This window comes from Equus quagga, chromosome 1, assembly GCF_021613505.1.
Source record: "Equus quagga isolate Etosha38 chromosome 1, UCLA_HA_Equagga_1.0, whole genome shotgun sequence".
Classification (NCBI taxonomy): domain Eukaryota; kingdom Metazoa; phylum Chordata; class Mammalia; order Perissodactyla; family Equidae; genus Equus; species Equus quagga.
Window position 1 is genome coordinate 144,606,295 of NC_060267.1, and position 18,025 is coordinate 144,624,319.

The window sequence follows — 18,025 nt, forward strand, 5'->3', positions numbered from 1 at the left end:
AAGTGTAGTCAAGCTTCATGGTGCTTTGTAGGACGTATGTTCACAAAATAGTGGTGTTAGCATGATCTGAGGATGGAGTTTTCAGCCCTTTGATGTCAAAAAAGTCACTTATCGGGCATTTGTGTAGGCCCAGTTAAAGGGTTGGTGGTCTCAACTGGCCTGAACTGGACAAGGGGTCTCAATTCCTGAAAAATCACTCTTAATTACTCTGCTGATAAGATGGGGTCAGCTGAACTGGTCCTAGGGGGCCTGTGGTTACAATGTCAGCTTAGAAACTGGACGAGGAGGTGAGCCTATTGGCTTCAGGAGCCGAGTAAAGAGGGAAAGGCAGCTGCTGGCCATCAAGGCAGAGACCTGTTTCCAGTCACTAAAGAAGTTCATGGGAACAAGGAAGTTGTCATTCCAACAGCACACCACAGTGGGAGGAAGAAAGTGAAGCCGATCTCCACACTGTCCATCTATGCTCCCCAGCTCTGTGTTTCAGACTGTTTCTGGCTAAATGATTGCATGTGTGCCTGAATTACTGTGCTTGCAGAAAGCTGCTTTTATAGTGGCTGTAGAAGCTTCCCTCTTTCTCCTCTTTCAAGTCCTGAATTCTATGCACACCAAATGCCAGAGAAATGCTTTCTGCAGCCAGAGGTCTGAGGAATAAAGGTCAAGCCAAGAATTAGTGCCACAGAAGCTTTATCAGAGCCCAGGAGAGTGGAGCCTCTGACATTTGCAATGGAAAAGTAAATAAGATCAGGAACTTAGAACCATGAAAGCAATCTAGTAGAAGATTGTCATTGAAGAATAAGAGATTATAGGGAGAATGTATCCAGAATCTACAAATTCGTAACTGTAGATCTTTGAAGGGCTAGACATTAAGAGTGAATAGAGCATTAGTGGGCCCAGCCCGGCTGAGTAGTGGTTGAGTTCATGCGCTCTGCTTTGGTGACCCAGGGGTTTGCTGGTTCAGATCCCGGGTGTGGACCTACACACCACTTATCAAGCCATGCTGTGGCAGGTGTTCCACATATAAAGTAGAGGAAGATGGGCACAGATGTTAGCTCAGGGCCAACCTTCCTCAGCAAAAAGAGGAGAATTGGTGGCGGATGTTAGCACAGGGCTAATCTTCCTCAAAAAAAAAAAAAAAGTGAATAAGAGCCTTAGTATGATTCCTTTTCTATATGACAAGCACATTTGCAGCATCAAACCCTCTTGGCCATTCTAAAAGCAGATCCTCACAGGCAAAAATATGTGATAACTCACAATCTTATGGTGCCGGAGACATGATACAAGTTATGAATATGAGGCCATTCTAAAGACACATATCATTTCAAAGGTCATGACATACTTGGTCAACCATTAACTTCAGAGAAACATCAAAGGGTTTATTCCATGCTGAGATGCACAAATTCTCCATAGTGAATATGGCATGAAGCCAACATGCTCTCGTTTTAAACTGTACAGAAAGCCAATACCAGAGCATTCTTCTGAGATCACGACACATATGACAATTCTTAATAGCAAAGGCCAATACACAATTAGGTAGCTAAGACTTTAGCTGGATCTTTCAGATACCTTTTCTCATATAGAAAAGGACAAGCCTCAACAAAATTGGAGGAGAAAGTTTACTTTTTGGTCCTATAAACTCCAAACTGCATAAGCTAGCATTCCAAACCAGTGCTGTCCAATAAAAATATAATGTGAGCCATGTAGGTAAAGTCTTTTAGTAGTCACATTTTTAAAAAGTAAAAAAGAAACAGGTGAAACTAATTTTAATTATATATTTTATTTGAAAAGTAATTTTAGATATATTTCAATGTGTTTTCAATATAAAACATTATCAATGAAATATTTCACATTTTTTTCATACTAGATCTTTGAAATCCAGAGTGCATTTTACACTTAGCCTACATCTCAATCTAGACAAGGCATATTTGAAGAGCTCAGCGCCCACGTGGCTAATGACCCTGTAATGTCCCAGCTACAGGTCCCCCATCCTGACTTCAACTCTGCTACTTCCCCCGCCTGCACGTATCCCAAGTTTTAGCAAGCACAAGTACCAGATTTTCTAAGATGGCCTCAGTTTCACCCACTCTGTCCCATGGTGCCTGGGTGCGCCTGTTTTCAGTGCCAAGGCAGCGGGCTGTCTTGGTTACCAGCCCCAGTTCAGGGTGACTGCCTGGGTTTGAATTTACCTCTCCTATGTGCCACCTGGACAAGTTATTTAACATATTTTTAGATCCTCAGCTTCCTCATTTTGGAAACAGATACGAATAGTGTTTTTCCCAAGAAGGAGACATACCTGGAACACCACACCCTATTCAACACGATTAACAATGAGGAAGTAGAATTACGGGCAAAGCAGGCACTTCCTCTCCTGCCCCACCACAGGTCCTGACTGGGGGTTGAGTATGTCCTCTTCTCTTCCTTATCATGCTCCCTGCTGCCCAGATTTTTGATTCAATTGAAAAATCTTGTCTGTCTTCAAGGATCAGATCAAAAACACCTCTCCTCCTCCTTTTCCCTACTTTTCACCTCCAAGGCGGAAGTATTCTTACGGATCTGCCTAATGTTTTTATTTCTCACTCTTGATAGCATCCTAATTACTCAAATCAGACTTAGCTCATCTTCTGGACTCTGCCTCAAGGGTTAAGGCCCTTATTAAATTTGTGAATCCCACCCTCTCTCTCCCTGCCCTTTCACCCCCTTCACATTTGCCCAGAAGGCTCCTGACATTCCATTATGATTTTGAAGCAAATGAATCCAACAGCTTAGATTTAATATATTTGACCTTTTCATTATTGACAAAAGTACCAATCATAAGTAAAAAGAAGATTAAAAAAAAATTCTTGTGGGGGTCCCTCTAGCTTTGAGCTTGATACTCTATAGCCTACCCTCCTCCTCATCTCTGAGGTCCCCACACCTGCCATGACAAGTCTCCAGGTTCTCTCCCAGTGTCTCTCAGTTCTGACTCCTACCAGGCCTTCCCCCATCACAAAGGGAGTCTCTCAAAGGGAGCTGTGTCAGACCTTCCACTCCACCGAGAATGCCCTGCTCTGGGCTCTGTTATTTCAGGGTCCTGCCAGGTGACTGGCTGGCTAATCTGCTTCACCAACGTGAAGGAAAGAACTCCTGCCATGTAGCTTCTTCCCTCTGAGACAGCAGATTCATTACCTGGACAGATTGACGCCACAGTGTTAGTGTGGAGTCTCAAGAGCTACGGAGGACCAGTGAGAAGATGCTGGGCAGACGCACTCTGTGAACGCATAGCTATTTCATGAGCCACAGGGCATATTTACTCCAACTGAGTAAAGACAAGGCCACCCCACTTCCAACTTCAAAGAAGGATACAACCAGGAGTATTTGTTAATTCATTAGGTTAATTTAAGTGTCCAAACAAAGTATGTTGAGAACAAAGGCATTTTACTTTCTGAAGAAGAAACTTCTTGAAAAATGAAGCTCTTACAATAAAATTTTAATTTGTTTAAAATGAAAATGAATTTTGAATGAAGATCACAAACTCATTTTATTAAATGCACTGTGTTCTTTCTACTTTAAAAAAATGGTGATTAATTCTCAAAGGAGTTTCTGCAGAACAGACTAGAAACACAAATTATTTCTAGTTTGGAGAGAGGCTTTGCTTCCCTGCAGTGGTTCTTCCACATCCCCTGGCAGCTCTTATTTATTTCCTCCCAACACTTAGACCTGACTCTCGGGGGATGGAAGATTGCCGCCACCAAGGTGGCAAAGAGGGTGCGGGCCAGGTCAGCAAGTGAGTAATTGATACATTACAGCCACAGACACAGGTCTCCAAATGCAAGTAGGTCCCTTCCTCAACACAGGTGAAAGGAGGAGCTTACATGCTACAGCTGATGGCTGCAGCAGCTAAGCCTCTCAGAAAAAGACTAGGCAGGAAGTGCTCTGCCACTCACACTCCTCCCCCACTTCCTTCCCCCGGCCCTGGCCTAGCCTGAGCCCAGCAGTCCTTGGCAGACATAAGTACACCGGCAGTTCAGCAAACCCTGACAATTAATGGCCAGTTGCAGTTACGGGAAACAATGGCATCAAATCTAACCTCTGCTCCCGACAGGCCAAGTCCATTAGAGCACCAGCAAAGCTTTGGAAGTCATCCAGATGCTAACTAGCTTCTGGCAAGCACACATTAAATGAGAAATTTTAAAGGCTGTGGCTATCTCATAAATGTCTCCAAGATGCAATTTGAAAACCGGAGTACCATACAATTAACAGTCATTTTTAAAACCACTTTGTAAACATGCCCAACAATATAAAATCACAGGGTATGTACTATGATTCTAGTGTAAGTCTGGGGATCTTTCCACGGGCGTCTTCCACAACATGAGGGGCCGGATGGCGGAGGAAGACTGGGAGCTCTGGTATCAGGAATCTCGGGTCCAGGCCAGACTCTACCGCTAACTGCCTGTGCACCCTCCAAGCCCACTTCCTCAGCTGCAGAGTCAATGGTTGAGGCATAATGAATACTTTGGTCCCTTTTAGCTCTCAGAAACTATATTAGTCAAAGTAATACCAGGCTGTAACAAATAAACCCCAAGGTGCCTCCATGACTTAACTCAACAAAGGTTTATTTCTTTCTCACACAAAGTCCCCTGCTGATTATCAGAAACTCTCCTCCATCCGGTGTCTTAAGGATTCGGCTCCCTCCAGCTAATGATGCCATGCCTCAACACAAGACCTCCAAGGGCCCCACAGCAGGCAGACGAGGAGGAGGAGGCACACCAGCTCTTAAGAGCCTTGGCCTGACAATGATACATGCCCCTCCTCTTATAGTCTATTGGCTAGACCTACTCACATGGCCTCAACTTAACTGTAGGGGAGGCTGGGAAAAGTGCAGGAGCATGGAAATACTTGGGGAGCACTATTATCTGTGCCACACAGATGACATTCTACTTATTTATTTTTTTAATTTTTATTTTTGTTGAGGAAGATTGGCCCTGAGCTAACATCTGTTGCCAATCCTTCTCTTTTTGCTTGAGGAAGATTGTCCCTGAGCTAACATCTGTGCCAATCTTCGTTTACTTTGTATGCAGGACGCCACCACAGCATGGCTTGAGGAGTGGTGTGTAGGTCAATGCGCGGGATCTGAACCCGAGAACCTGGGCCACCAAAGCGGAGTGTGTGAACTTAACCACTATGCCACCAGCCAGGCCCCTACTTACTTATTTGAATAATTTAATCCATTTGTCTGAATTAATATCTATTAACAGAACATCATGATATGCTACATTGCAGAAGTCAAGAAAAAGAAGTCCTTAAAATTAAGTCTGCCAGATACACAGAAGGGCAGATGAAGAAGAGAGAACACCAAACCAAATGCCCAACACCCAAACAAACACAGTCCACAAGGTACCTAGGAGGGACAATGTACCAGTCAGGGGCCACGCTCTCCGTAAGTTACCATGACGGGACTGGTGTGCTCAAAGGATGGCACTTCGAGTCCAACAGAGAAAAGAACAAGGCTTAGCCATTCCCACCCCAATCACACTGGATAGTGGTGGTCTTCTGCTAGTCTGTCTACAACCCAGGAAGCTTTATTAAGCATTTCTTCCTCCAGTCAGGGCCTCGCTCCCTCTCTAAGACTTTATTTCTGCCATAAATAATGTCATCAAAAACCTGCTTGGCCAAAAGCCATCTATCGGTGCCTAGTACCAGACCCAGAGTTGGAATAGATATCACGGTGATCCTGGTTGAGGTTCCCACACTTCCACTGTCCCCAGAAACTCAAATTCTAAAAGAAATAAAGCAGTTGGGAAAGGCTTCTGGAATATCATGGCCTTAAATGCAGCATATATGCCTAGTTACATTTTCTACTATACAAAGAATTATTTTTAAGAGTTATATAATTGAGAGAAGGGATGGAGACTTCCTATTATGATGACAAATCTCATTACTGGGAGAACAAAATCATCACAGACAGAGTTGAAGATACTGAATTTTTATGTTAATTAATGTATTATTCTCATTGAATCCTGTGTAGACACTCACAACATATTTAGCCCTATTTACTCTCTTGAAGAGCCAGCCCCGGTGATCTAGTAGTTAAGATGCGGGGCTTTCACTGCCGTGGCCCAGGTTAGTTTCCTGGTCAGAGAACCACACCACCCATCTGTCAGTTGTCATACTGTAGTGGCTGTGTGTTGCTGTGATGCAGAAAGCTATACCACTGGTATTTCAAATATCAGCAGGGTCACTCATAGTGGACAGGTTGCAGCAGAGCTTACAAACTAAAAGAAACTAGGAAGAAGGACCTGGCCACCCACTTCTTAAAAAAGTGGCCATGAAAACCCTATGAATAGCAGCAGAGCACTGTCTAATATAGCATGGGAAGGAGAGAATGGAGCACAAAGACCGAGCAGGGGTCTGTTCTCCTGTACAGAGTTGCTAGGAGTCAATGGCACTAACAACAAACTTTCCTAAAGGGACTGACACTAGAAGCAGAGAGAGCAATCAAAGCAAAGAAAGATGTAGAGACCTGGAAATTCACGAAAAGATATGCCTCTCAGTGGGCATCACTGATGCCTGGAATTATGGAACATGGGATGGATCCGTTACAGGGAGAACAGAGCCCATTGCATAGGCTGCCTCAGCCCCTCAAAGGCTCCGTCAACAGAGGTGAAGTGAAAGTTAGGGCAGAGTTTCCAGAAATGTCAGCTTTCCTGACAGTCTCAGTACACAGCAATGCCCCAGCCTCTCCTGGAATCATTAGCCTGGGTAACAAGCCTGAGGTAAGAAGTGGTAGAAGGAGTCACATTCATGTCTGTCTGACCCCAGAGTGTGCTCTGGGTATACATTGTACACTAGGAGTGCTTCTCCTTTCTGCACCTTCCCCAGGGTCCTCGCACAGCCCTGACTAGCAAGTAAGTTACTATAGCATCTGGGTTCCAGACGACAAGCTAAGCAAACACTTAGCCCCTTCTCCTTCCCAAGGCTCCTTTAAAATGACAGCAAATACAAGTGTGATTAATGCATAACAGTAAAGAGAAAAGGAGAACAATCAGCCACCTACAGAGTTCAATGAAGTCCTGAAAAAGAAGAACAGGGGGCACAAACAATGTGTTCAATCATCATTACTTAAGGGCTGCTTATTGATTTTCAACATTAGAGTCAGCCTCTGAACAAAACAGGAAAGGCTCAAATAGGTTTGCAGAACAGCCTGTGAATGTCCTCGACCTTGAGTATGTCCTGCAGGGAGAGTTGCTAGACAAAGACAGTGGAAGGAGTGGTAGAGGAAGGTAGGCATGCCATATGCACGACTGCATTGTCAGAATCCGGAAAGGGTGGCAGACATTGGTGGAATGAGACCCAGAAGTTTCTGTACTATTTATGGTTGAAATATGATCAATAGAAAACCAAGCCAAAAATAACGTAACCATCAAGAAACAAAAGGTAATGGTAGTGTATGTGAGCTAACTTGCCATGATTCAGAGCAGAGAACTGAATGTGTTTAAAATTGATACATCAAGAAATAGCAACATAAGCCTATCTTTTAGATTTATGGAGGTAATGCCAGGAGAACTAAAGAACTAAGAACAAAAACAATTAAACATGGAGCAGAGGACTCGTGCTTTTCCTTACAAGGTCTTCTTTACCATTTTGGTTTTTTACTGTTTGCACAAAATCATCTGATAAAAAAGAAAAATGAAGAATAAAATTAACCAAGTATAATGTGCATTTTCTACACATTTACCTGATTAGAATAGACCCAAAGCCCCTGGAGGTAGGAGCAGGGATCAACACGTCTTTTGTTTTCCAATGTCCTCCATCCATAGCTTTAATATTGTTGCGTGTCTCGGAGAAACACAGTCAACACCGTATTGAACTTGTAAATAAGTGCTCCCTCCCGTCTGGTAATGTGTGTCTACTATTCTCAGGCCAGTCCAGTCCTCTGTCCTCCCCTAAACAGTCCCACTATACTTATGGCCTTTAATGGGATTAAATCTTCAATGCCCCACATCCCCAGTCCTGAGAAAGCAACTAACATTACTGATACCGGGTCCACAGAATCACTTTATACAGCAAGACCTATGACCATGCATATACACGGGAGCTGATATATATACTCCAGTTGTGGTGTGACTATGCCCATTACGAGCTGTGGCAGGTGTGGGGGGCAGGACACTTCTGCCTGCACACTGGGAGTCCTGGAAAGCATAGCAGCTGCACCACTTCTCCACTCACCTGCCATGACAATTGTGCTGCCCTTCTGCATGTGTAAAATAGCACACCCAATCTAAATACATGGTTTTCAGAAATAAAAAGAACACTTAGTCATGGATAAAACTTTTTAAAATAGCAGAATTTGGAGGGAGACCCAATGGAACAAATTGTAAAAAAGGACCTTCTATGGACAGCTAATATTTGACAAGGGAGCCAAGAGCATATAATGGAGAAAGGAGAGTCTCTTCAATAAACGGTGTTGGGAGAACTGGACAGCCACATTATCTTACACCATGCACAAAAATCAACTCAAAATGGATTAAAGACTTGAATTAAGACCTAAAACCATGAAACTTCTAGAAGAAAACATAAGCAGTTCGCTCTTTGACATCAGTCTTAGCAGCATATTTTCAAGCACCATGTCTGACCGGGCAAGGGAAACAAAAGAAAAAAATGAACAAATGGGATTACATCAAGCTAAAAAGCTTCTGCACAGCAAGGGAAACCGTCAACAAAATGAAAAGACAGCCTAACAATTGGGAGAAGATATTTGCAAACCATATATCAGATAAGGGGTTAATATCCAAAATATACAAAGAACTCATACAGCTCAACAACAAAAAAACCAACAACCCTATTAAAAAATGGGCAAAAGATCTGAACAGAGATTTCTCCAAAGAAGATATACAGATGGGCAACAGGCACATGAAAGATGCTCAACATCATTAGCTATCAGGGAGATGCAAATCAAAACTACAATGAGGTATCACCTCACTCGGGTCAGAATAGCTATAATTAACAAGACAGGAAACAAGTGTTGGAGAAGATGTGGAGAGATGGGAACCCTTGTACACTGCTGGTGGGAGTGCAAACTGGTGCAGCCACTATGAAAAGCAGTATGGAGAATCCTCAGAAAATTAAGAATAGACCTACCATAAGATCCAGGTATTCCCCTGCTGGGTATTTATCCAAAGAACTTGAAAACACAAATGCATAAAGATACATGTACCCCTATGTCATTGCAGCATTATTCACAATAGCCAAGACTTGGAAGCAACCTAGGTGCCCATCAAGGGACGAATGGATAAAGAAGATGTGGTGTATATACACAATGGAATACTACTCAGCCATAAGAAATGATGAAATTAGGCCATTTGTGACAACATAGATGGACCTTGAGGGTATCATGCTAAATGAAATAAGTCAGAGGGAGAAAGTCAAATATCATATGATCTCACTCCTAAGTAGAAGATAAGAACAACGTCAAACAAACACATAGCAACAGAGATTGGATTAGTGGTTACCATAGGGGAAGGGGGGAAGGAGGAGGGCAAAAGCGGGGATTAGGCACTCATGTGAGGGGATGGAGTATAAGTTTTCTGGTGGTGAACATGATGTAATCTACACAGAAGTTGAAATATATTACAATGTATATCTGAAAGTTATATAATGTTATAATCCAATGTTACTGCAATAAAAAATAAAAATTTTTAAAAAAAAGACCTTCTTAGAGGGAAAGAAAATTAGAACAAAGCTAAGCTCCACCTCTCACTCCACCCAACCACAAGAACAACAAATTAAAAGTGCACGATTCTCAGAGATGCCCCATACCACTCACTCTTGCCTTCTGATTTAAGTCAAGAGTTATGACAAAATTAAGGGACTTTAGATTCAAAACAACCAAATTAATGTGTGGACCTTTTGCAATTGGACACACTGTAAAAAGACTTTTTTAAAAAGACAGTTGGATAAATTTATTGAATATTACATGATAGAAAGGAATATTTTAGTTTTGTTAGCTGTTAAAATGCATTATGCTCTGTAAGAAAATGCCTTTTTCTGAGATACATAATGAAGTATCTAGAGATAAAACAACACAATGTCTGCAATTGGCAATAGACTGTTGATAGTAGCTATAACTGAGTGTGGATACACGGCGATGTTTTGTACTCTCTACTTTTGAGTATCTCCCCAAGATCCAGCAATTCTAAGTATCTGCTCGAGAGAAATGAAAACACAGTCCACACAAAGACTTGTACAAAAATGTTTATAGCAGCTTTATTCATAACAACTAAAAACTGGAAACAACTCAATTATCAACAGGAGAATGGAGATAAACAAACTGTGATGCCATGGAATATACCACGGAGCCCTACCCAGCAATATACAGGAACAAACTCTGGACGCATGCAACAACACGGATGAATCTCAAAGTCATAATGCTGAGTGAAAAAAGACAGATATCCAAGAGAACCCACTATGTGACGGAAATTAAAACAGTCGCTGCCTCTCAGGAGTAGGGGCTGACTGGAGGCAGGGAACTTTTGGAGATGATGGAAATATTCTATATCTTGATTGGAGTGTTGGTTACACATGTGGATATATTTGTCAAAATTCAACTGTACAAATAAGATATGTGCATTGACTTTTATGTAAATTTTATCATAAAAAAGAAAAAAGTAATTACATACAAAAAATACGAGAACGATGGTTGGTTTGAAAATGGAAAAACACAACTGGTTCCACGTTCTTCACAACTCAGGCTGGCCCAAGGAGAATGATTTCACTGGACTTATGGAGAGGACAGTTGCTAAGGGCTCACTTATGACTGAGGCCACAGCCAAGTGCAGACACCTTGGGCATGGAAAACAAAGTCACTTGCCAATGGTAAGGTGTCGGTAACCACACAAAGATCTCCAAATTTATAAATATTATTTGTGTTTGTCAATTCTGTACTTCAGGGATTTTGCAGGGCAGGAAACAGAAGTTGCTGGAAGTCAAGATCTCCTCAAATCTTCTATAAATTCCAAACTCACTCACTCATGTTACCTGCGGGCTCAGAAAAGAGCCAAGAGGGGAGGACAGCCACTGGGGGCAGTGATCTGGGGCAAAGAGAGATTTCCATCAGATTAGGAAGGACCACAGGTCAGTAGGCCTGTGTAGCAAAGACCTGTCTACTACTCAAGGCAGCCAGGTGGGCAGGTGGCCCTCTAGGGGACATCTGCAAGGGAAGCAGCAGCAGAATGGCCCAACCAATGGGACCCTGCGGCCTGGGATAACGGCAGAGAAACCTATGTGGACAGGTAATGGGGGATGCTTTCCCAATACCTTAGCTACACACAAACGCAGGATCTCTGCAGAATCAGTGGGACAGGCAACCCCAAGAATCGCTGAGTTCTCCACCAGCCCATCAGGATGGGCTTAGAGTTGAATCTGAGTTCACGTGAAAAAAAATAAAGAAGTGTTGTATATCTTGCATAATCAGTTTGGAGACCAAGATCTACAAAAGCATGTGCACATACACAGCTAATGCAAAGGTCTTCTAATGACTTTAAGGCATGTGTGTGCACCATCAGTAAGGGAGCCTCTCTCCCACCTCTCGCAGAGTCCCTAGGGAACCAGAAACAAAGACGCATCCAATCTTCACTCACTTGGTTCAATTGGGTACAGGGAGTGGGTTCTACAATACTCCCAGCAACAGCTTAGAAGCCCTGTCGCCTCTTTATACATTGCATACTCTTGTACCTAATTCCATTTTTGTGACCAGGGCAATTTGTATATCCCAGCATTTGCATTTCTGAAGCCAGTTTGATATATGTATGCCCAGCTACACCATCCTCCTGTCCAAGCTTGGGCAGGCAGGTGCCTTACAGAATGTGAGCCTCAGCACACATACCAAAATATCCATCCACCTTTCAGCCTGGTTCATTTGAGATCAGCCTTCAGGACTCAGCATAAATGCCAGTTTCCTGGGAATGTCTCCTATGGGCCCTCACATCTAACCAGTTCTTCTGTTTTCATGTTGACGAAGCATTTTGCAATTTTCCTTCAGAGCATTTTCACAATTGAAGTTACATAGTTATCTGTAGAATTATTTGCTTAATATTTGCCTTTTTCCTTCTGTCCCCCAAGCAGGGCAGGGTCTGTAATTGTTTTGTTGATCTTCTATACCCACTATCTATCACAGTTTTAGCACATAGTAGGCATTCAATTAATGTATGTTAAATGTCACTTCCCCACAAGCCATAGGTAGCCTACCCTGGTAAAAAGCTGAGGAAATAGCCATAATTTTCACTTTAAATGTACCATTATTTAAAAAAAAATTCTATCCAGAACACACTAAATCACGTGGGATCTTCCAGGTGTGTCTGTGAGATCCCAAAGGCCCTGCAGCAGCCTGCCCCTCCTCCTGCTGAAAGCTAGTGAGCCAGCAGGTCTGCAAAGTCAGGCCAGCATCTGCAACTCCCCACCTCCTGGAGCCTAGGGAGAGGGCACTGTTTGGGCAAGGAGAACTGAGGCACCTATAGGATGTCCTGATAGAGACATCCAGAAAGTTTGGGCTCCTAATCTCCATGCCACACTCTACAGGCCTGAACTCAGGCCTGGCTGCAGGCACAAACTGCCAATCCTCCTACATGCCCATCACTTTGGCTCATGAGGATGTCCGCCTTGGCTCTCAATCTTGGAAGGCTTCCCCAAATCATGGTGCTGCCAGCTACAGGTCAACGTTTTCCCCTATCTATGTCAATCACTAGCATATACCCTCATGTATCTTTAACTTATAAATACACCATTTATTTCAGTATTTACAACAACATAATGGAATAGATAGGGCAGGTAACCTTAGTCCTATTTTACAGAGGAAGAAGTTATGCTGAAGGATAAGGGATTCTCCAAAGTTTGGGGCTCATGTTAATACCCAAACTCACATTTTCAAACTCTAAAACCACGCTCTCTTCACCACCTCTGGCTGTCTCTCTGTTAACAAAGTCCTAACTACAAAAAAAGGAAAGAGGAAGGAAAGAGAAAGGAGGGGAAGAAGGAAGGTAGGAAGAAAGGAAGGAAGAAAGGAAAGGAGGAAGGAAGGGAGGGCAAGAGGAAACAAACAGTTTGGGAAAGGTTTAATCCAGTCTGAATAACTGAGAGAATTTGGGAAACAGAATCCTGGCTCTATCCCAATTAACTGTGTGATTCTGAGAAAGCTTTGTAACTTCTCTGTGTTGGGTGCCTCTGTGTCAAATGGGGCTCCTCCTTATAGGGACTCCTGTGAGGAATCAATAAGATGAAGTGTGCAGAGCGCTCAGGGAAGAGCCAGGTCACAGGGACTGCTTTATGCCTTTTAGTTCTCTTTCCATGAATTCATTCCAATGACCTAACTGCGCTGAATTCTTCAGCCCGCTCTCTCTCTTTACCTTCCCATGGAATGTTCTGAGGACATGAATTCAGACTTCCACCACCTATCTATTCACTGCACTTTATGTCAACACTGAAGAACAGATGATTAGAAACACTGTACAACCTCTACACCTGAGACCTACCCTCACAAAACCTAACCCAAGAAACTAGGGAATAAAGAACAGCTGGTCAGGAGAAAAGAAACGTAATTTTTTTTTTAAGATTTTATTTTTTCCTTTTTCTCCCCAAAGCCCCCCAGTACATAGTTGTATATTCTTCGTTGTGGGTTCTTCCAGCTGTGTTAGGTGGGACACCGCTTCAGTGTGGTTTGATGAGCAGTGCCATGTCCGTGCCCAGGATTCGAACCAACGAAACACTGGACCGCCTGCAGCAGAGCACGCGAACTTAACCACTCGGCCATGGGGCCAGCCCCAGAAACATAATTTAACTTAAAACTTTAAAATAAAAATCTTCCATTCTGAGCCTTATGCTCATTGAAGTAAATATTAAAGAATTCAAAAGTACTTTCTCTAACATAGCTTCCTAGACTCTACATGTACCTTAAATCCAAGCCATATGGAAAATCAAGGCAAATGTTTGACAATTTCATTGGTTAGGTGCCATTGTCTCAACCTTTTTTTTATCCACTACTAAGTAAGGTTCTTTGCCAAAATCATTCAGAGTGCCACACCTGTTTGATAGGCACCCACCAAGGCATGTCAACAGGACCGTTGGTAGAAGGACAATAGTGACAGTTGCCTTCAGAGAAAAAACAACCAATCCTAGGATGGTAAGAGGTACTGTGTCAACCTCTTTGGCCACTGATGGCTTCAAGCATCATTCATCATTCTTTCCCCAGCAGGAGCGGGTTTCCATGACCATGCATTTGCACAGAACTACAGTAGGGCCACCGAGTACTGTCCACTAAGACCTCAACAGAAAGATGGCACCTACCTTGTCAAGTCTACTGCAGGAGCAACTGCACCACCTTTAAAACCTTCTCCTCAAACCAAGCCATAAGGCTGCTCTTCCATATAGACTGGCACCTGTCTCCACAGTCAGAACAGGACATTAAACAAGATCTCGGTTTACCCATATTCGAGTTCCCAAGAGATGAAGCATGACACACAGATGGTCTTTATGACTCTTAGAAAATATTAAGACTGATTCTTCAAGCCAAACATAAAGTTGGCCGTATGGATCGACAGACAATCTACATTTATCTATCCATTCCATGGATATTTAGGGCATGTCTATTATGTGCGAGGCCCTGTGTCCAGAGCTTGGGGCACAAAACTGACTAAGACATGGTTCTTGCACACGGTCTTATAGAGGAGAGACAGTGAAAGAGGCAGGAGAAATATACACTACCATGTTGAAACTGGTCTCAATGTAAATTATTGGCAACAAATTTCAAGTAGGTCTTAGTGTTGATTGAACTCCAGCCCTTTATGTAACCTTTTCCACGACAAAATTTTTATCTCCAGCTTGGATTTCCCACCTGAACTCTAGGTGCATATATACAAATGCCAACTTGACATCTCTGCTTGGATAGCTAAAAACTATCTCAAGGGCTTTACCACAGATTTACTATTATGTCACTGGGCTCCAGCTATTGCGTGGACTTCATTCTACTACTGCACCCCCGCCCCCAGATCACTCCCTCCTAGCTCCTCTGGAAACAGACAAGGTATGTCCTTGAATCAGAAACTTGACATTTGTTCTTCCCTCTGCCTTGCTTGATGTTACCCCGACAGTTGCACAGCTCCCTCCTTCACTTCCTTCAGGTCTCTGCTCAGATCTCACCAGGGAGGTTTTCCCTGAGCAGCCCATGGAAAAAATCACACCCTGACCACCTCAGATCAGTCTCTGCTGTCTTTCCCTGCTTTGTTTTCCTTCACGACTCCCACTACTACCTTGATGAAATCACCCCAACACTCCAGGGGAGCAGATAGCAAGGCAGAACAAGAAAACTCCAAGAGCACACAGAGGAAAGCACCCCTCCCAGTCACCTGCCCAGCACTGGCTCCAGTGCCTGGGATCTCTGTGGAATGCACAGGGCTCAGAATATGTGGCTCTTGAACCCCACCCAGGGGTAATAGGCATAACTGGAACCAAATAATACCATGATGTGCAAAAACAGAGCCACGCCCTCTAGCAGTATCAAAAATTATATTAAATCTCCAGACCAGAGAGAAAATGACAAGTACTCAGAAATCAGTCCTGAGGACACAGAAATATGTAATCTAAATGGAGCAGAAAGCTTGTTCAAAGAAATAATAGCAGAGAACTTCCCAAACCTAGGGAAGAAGATGGAAATCCATGTGGCCCAACACATGACCTCATTTCTATCACTCTGACTCCTTCACTCTGCCCAACCGAGCAGCAACAGTACATCCCAGAACATTCCATGAGGAAATATCAACTGCAGAGGAGTCAAAAGACACACTCTCTGGGCCTCAGGTTCCTCCTCCATAACACAAGGAGGGTGGTCATGGGCCAGGTGATCCCATCCCAATCTGACGGTCACTTTCCTCGTATCAGGTCTTCAGAGCTCTGTCCCTGTACCATGGTAGCTGAGCATTCTAACAGAAGATTGTACACATATGAGTCTAATTCTCCCAAGAACTGTTCACATAACACTTTGGTTATTCTTCAGTAGCACCTGCCAACAGGAAAACTAAAGCCAGGAGCGAGCTCAGAACAGCCACTGTCATCACAAACTCCATCCATTCTACAGGTAATAAGTTACAAGGTAAGCAGCCCAAACAACACCTTGATTGGGAGTGTGATCAGGCACATTTCCGGACTGACATCATGATACCCAGTGTTGAAGCTGGCGAGCCTTTCTACAAAGGGCAGAGCATTCTTTGTATAAACATAAGTGTGTGTTTACATGACATAAAGACTTCCAAACTCAGAGCCAGCAGCAAGGAACACTCTCGGGAAACCTGTTCCACTTGTCCATATACGGTTCACTGTACCCCTCAGGGCAATAGAAAAATCTCACCTTAGTCGTTCTTCCTCTTTTTTTCGAAGGTTGAAGTCTCGCTGAACCACCTGGAGAACATGCTCTGTTTCATCATCAGTCAGACCAGACAGGTCCAGCTTCCTCCCCATGATTTAATACCAAACACAGACGACAAAACAAGACCTGAGAAATCAAAAGAGAGACCACACATTGAGGGCAAAATAAGAGCTCTGGATGGACAAAATCAACCAATTTTGTTATTAAAATAGAATTAAGTGCAGTGTTTATATAAGGTAGTATTTTTTTTTTTCTGAGGAAGATTTGCCCTGAGCTAACATCCGTGGCCAATCCATAAGGTGGAGGAAGATGGGCATGGATGCTGGCTCAGCAACAATCTTCCTCAAGCAAAAAAAGAGGAAGATTGTCAACAAATGTTAGCTCAGGGCCAATCTTCCTCACCAAAAAAAAAAAAAAAATCCTATATATACTATATCTTTTGAAGTTTTCATTACATGACTATGAAATATAAACCATAAATCACTAAACTCTCTTTTGCAAAAAAAAAAAACAGTAAAATAATCTTATTTAGCCATTTTCTTAGCAGTAGAAAAGATGATATTTCAAAGAAACACCTCTTAGCAGTGTATACCTAAAAATTATGGGAAACTACATTTTTAAAAATCATTTTTAATGAATGGCTGCACTCAAGGATGAAATCAAATAAATAATTCCAGGAAACTGCCCAGAACTAAAGGCCGTCATAACATGAATGCACACATCCTCAACAAAATATTAGTGGAACCAATCCAGTGAGATGTCCAAAGGATTACATACAATGACCAAGTGGGTTTTATCTAAGCAATGCAAGGTTGGTTCAACATTCAAAAATCAGTGTAATTCATCACATTAAGAGAATAAAAGGGAAAAATCATATGATCATTTCAATAGATGCAGAAAAATCATTTGACAAAATTCAATCCCCATTCATAACAGAAACCCTCCGCAAACTAAGACTACAAGGAAACTTCCTTAATCATATAAAGGGATTTTAAAAAAATAAAAATTAAAAAAACCTACAACTATCATAGTCAATGATGAAAGACTGAATGCTTTCCCCTAACGATCAGGGAAAAGGCAGGAATGTTCACTTTCACTACCTCTCCTCAATACTGAATGTCTTTTTACAAAGCTGCATTGATCAAGACAGAGTGGCATTGGCACACAAGCAGATGTACTAGTTCGCTACGGCTGCTGTAACAGAGAACCAGAGACTAGCTAGCTTAAACAACAGAAATTAATCTTCCCACAGTTCTGATGGCTAAAAGTCTGAGATCAAGATGTCAGCAGAGCTGGTTTCTTCTGAAGCCTCTCTCTCCCTGGCTTATAGACAGCTGTCTTTTCCCTGTGTCTTCACACGGTCTTCCCTCTGAACTTATCTATGTCTAAATTTCTCCTTCTTCTAAGAAAGCCAGTCATACTGGATTAGAGTCCACTCTAATAACCTCATTTTCACTTAATTGCCTCTTTAAATATCCTGTCTCTAAATACCATCATAATCTGAGGTCCTGGCATTAGGACTTCAACAACTTCAACAATAACTGGGATTATGAATTTTGGGGTAACACAACTCAGCTCATAACACTTCACCATTTGGCCCCCCAAAATTCATGTCACACTCACAACCTCTTTAGCAATTCA

The 18,025-nt window shown here is 42.7% G+C and overlaps 1 protein-coding gene across 4 annotated transcripts in view; it reads right to left on the reverse strand.

Moving 5' to 3' along the window:
• MYRIP (myosin VIIA and Rab interacting protein) overlaps window positions 1-18,025 on the reverse strand; it is a 338,714-nt gene that overhangs the window by 282,324 nt on the left and 38,365 nt on the right. For 3 of the 4 annotated variants that reach the window (XM_046645553.1, XM_046645535.1, XM_046645561.1), the window contains exon 2: window positions 16,367-16,510. In XM_046645553.1, coding sequence (XP_046501509.1) covers window positions 16,367-16,476 — 110 coding nt within the window. In that variant the 5' untranslated portion in view covers window positions 16,477-16,510. Of the gene's footprint in view, window positions 1-16,366; window positions 16,511-18,025 lie in introns of those variants that run through there. The other variant, XM_046645545.1, reaches the window with a different exon arrangement.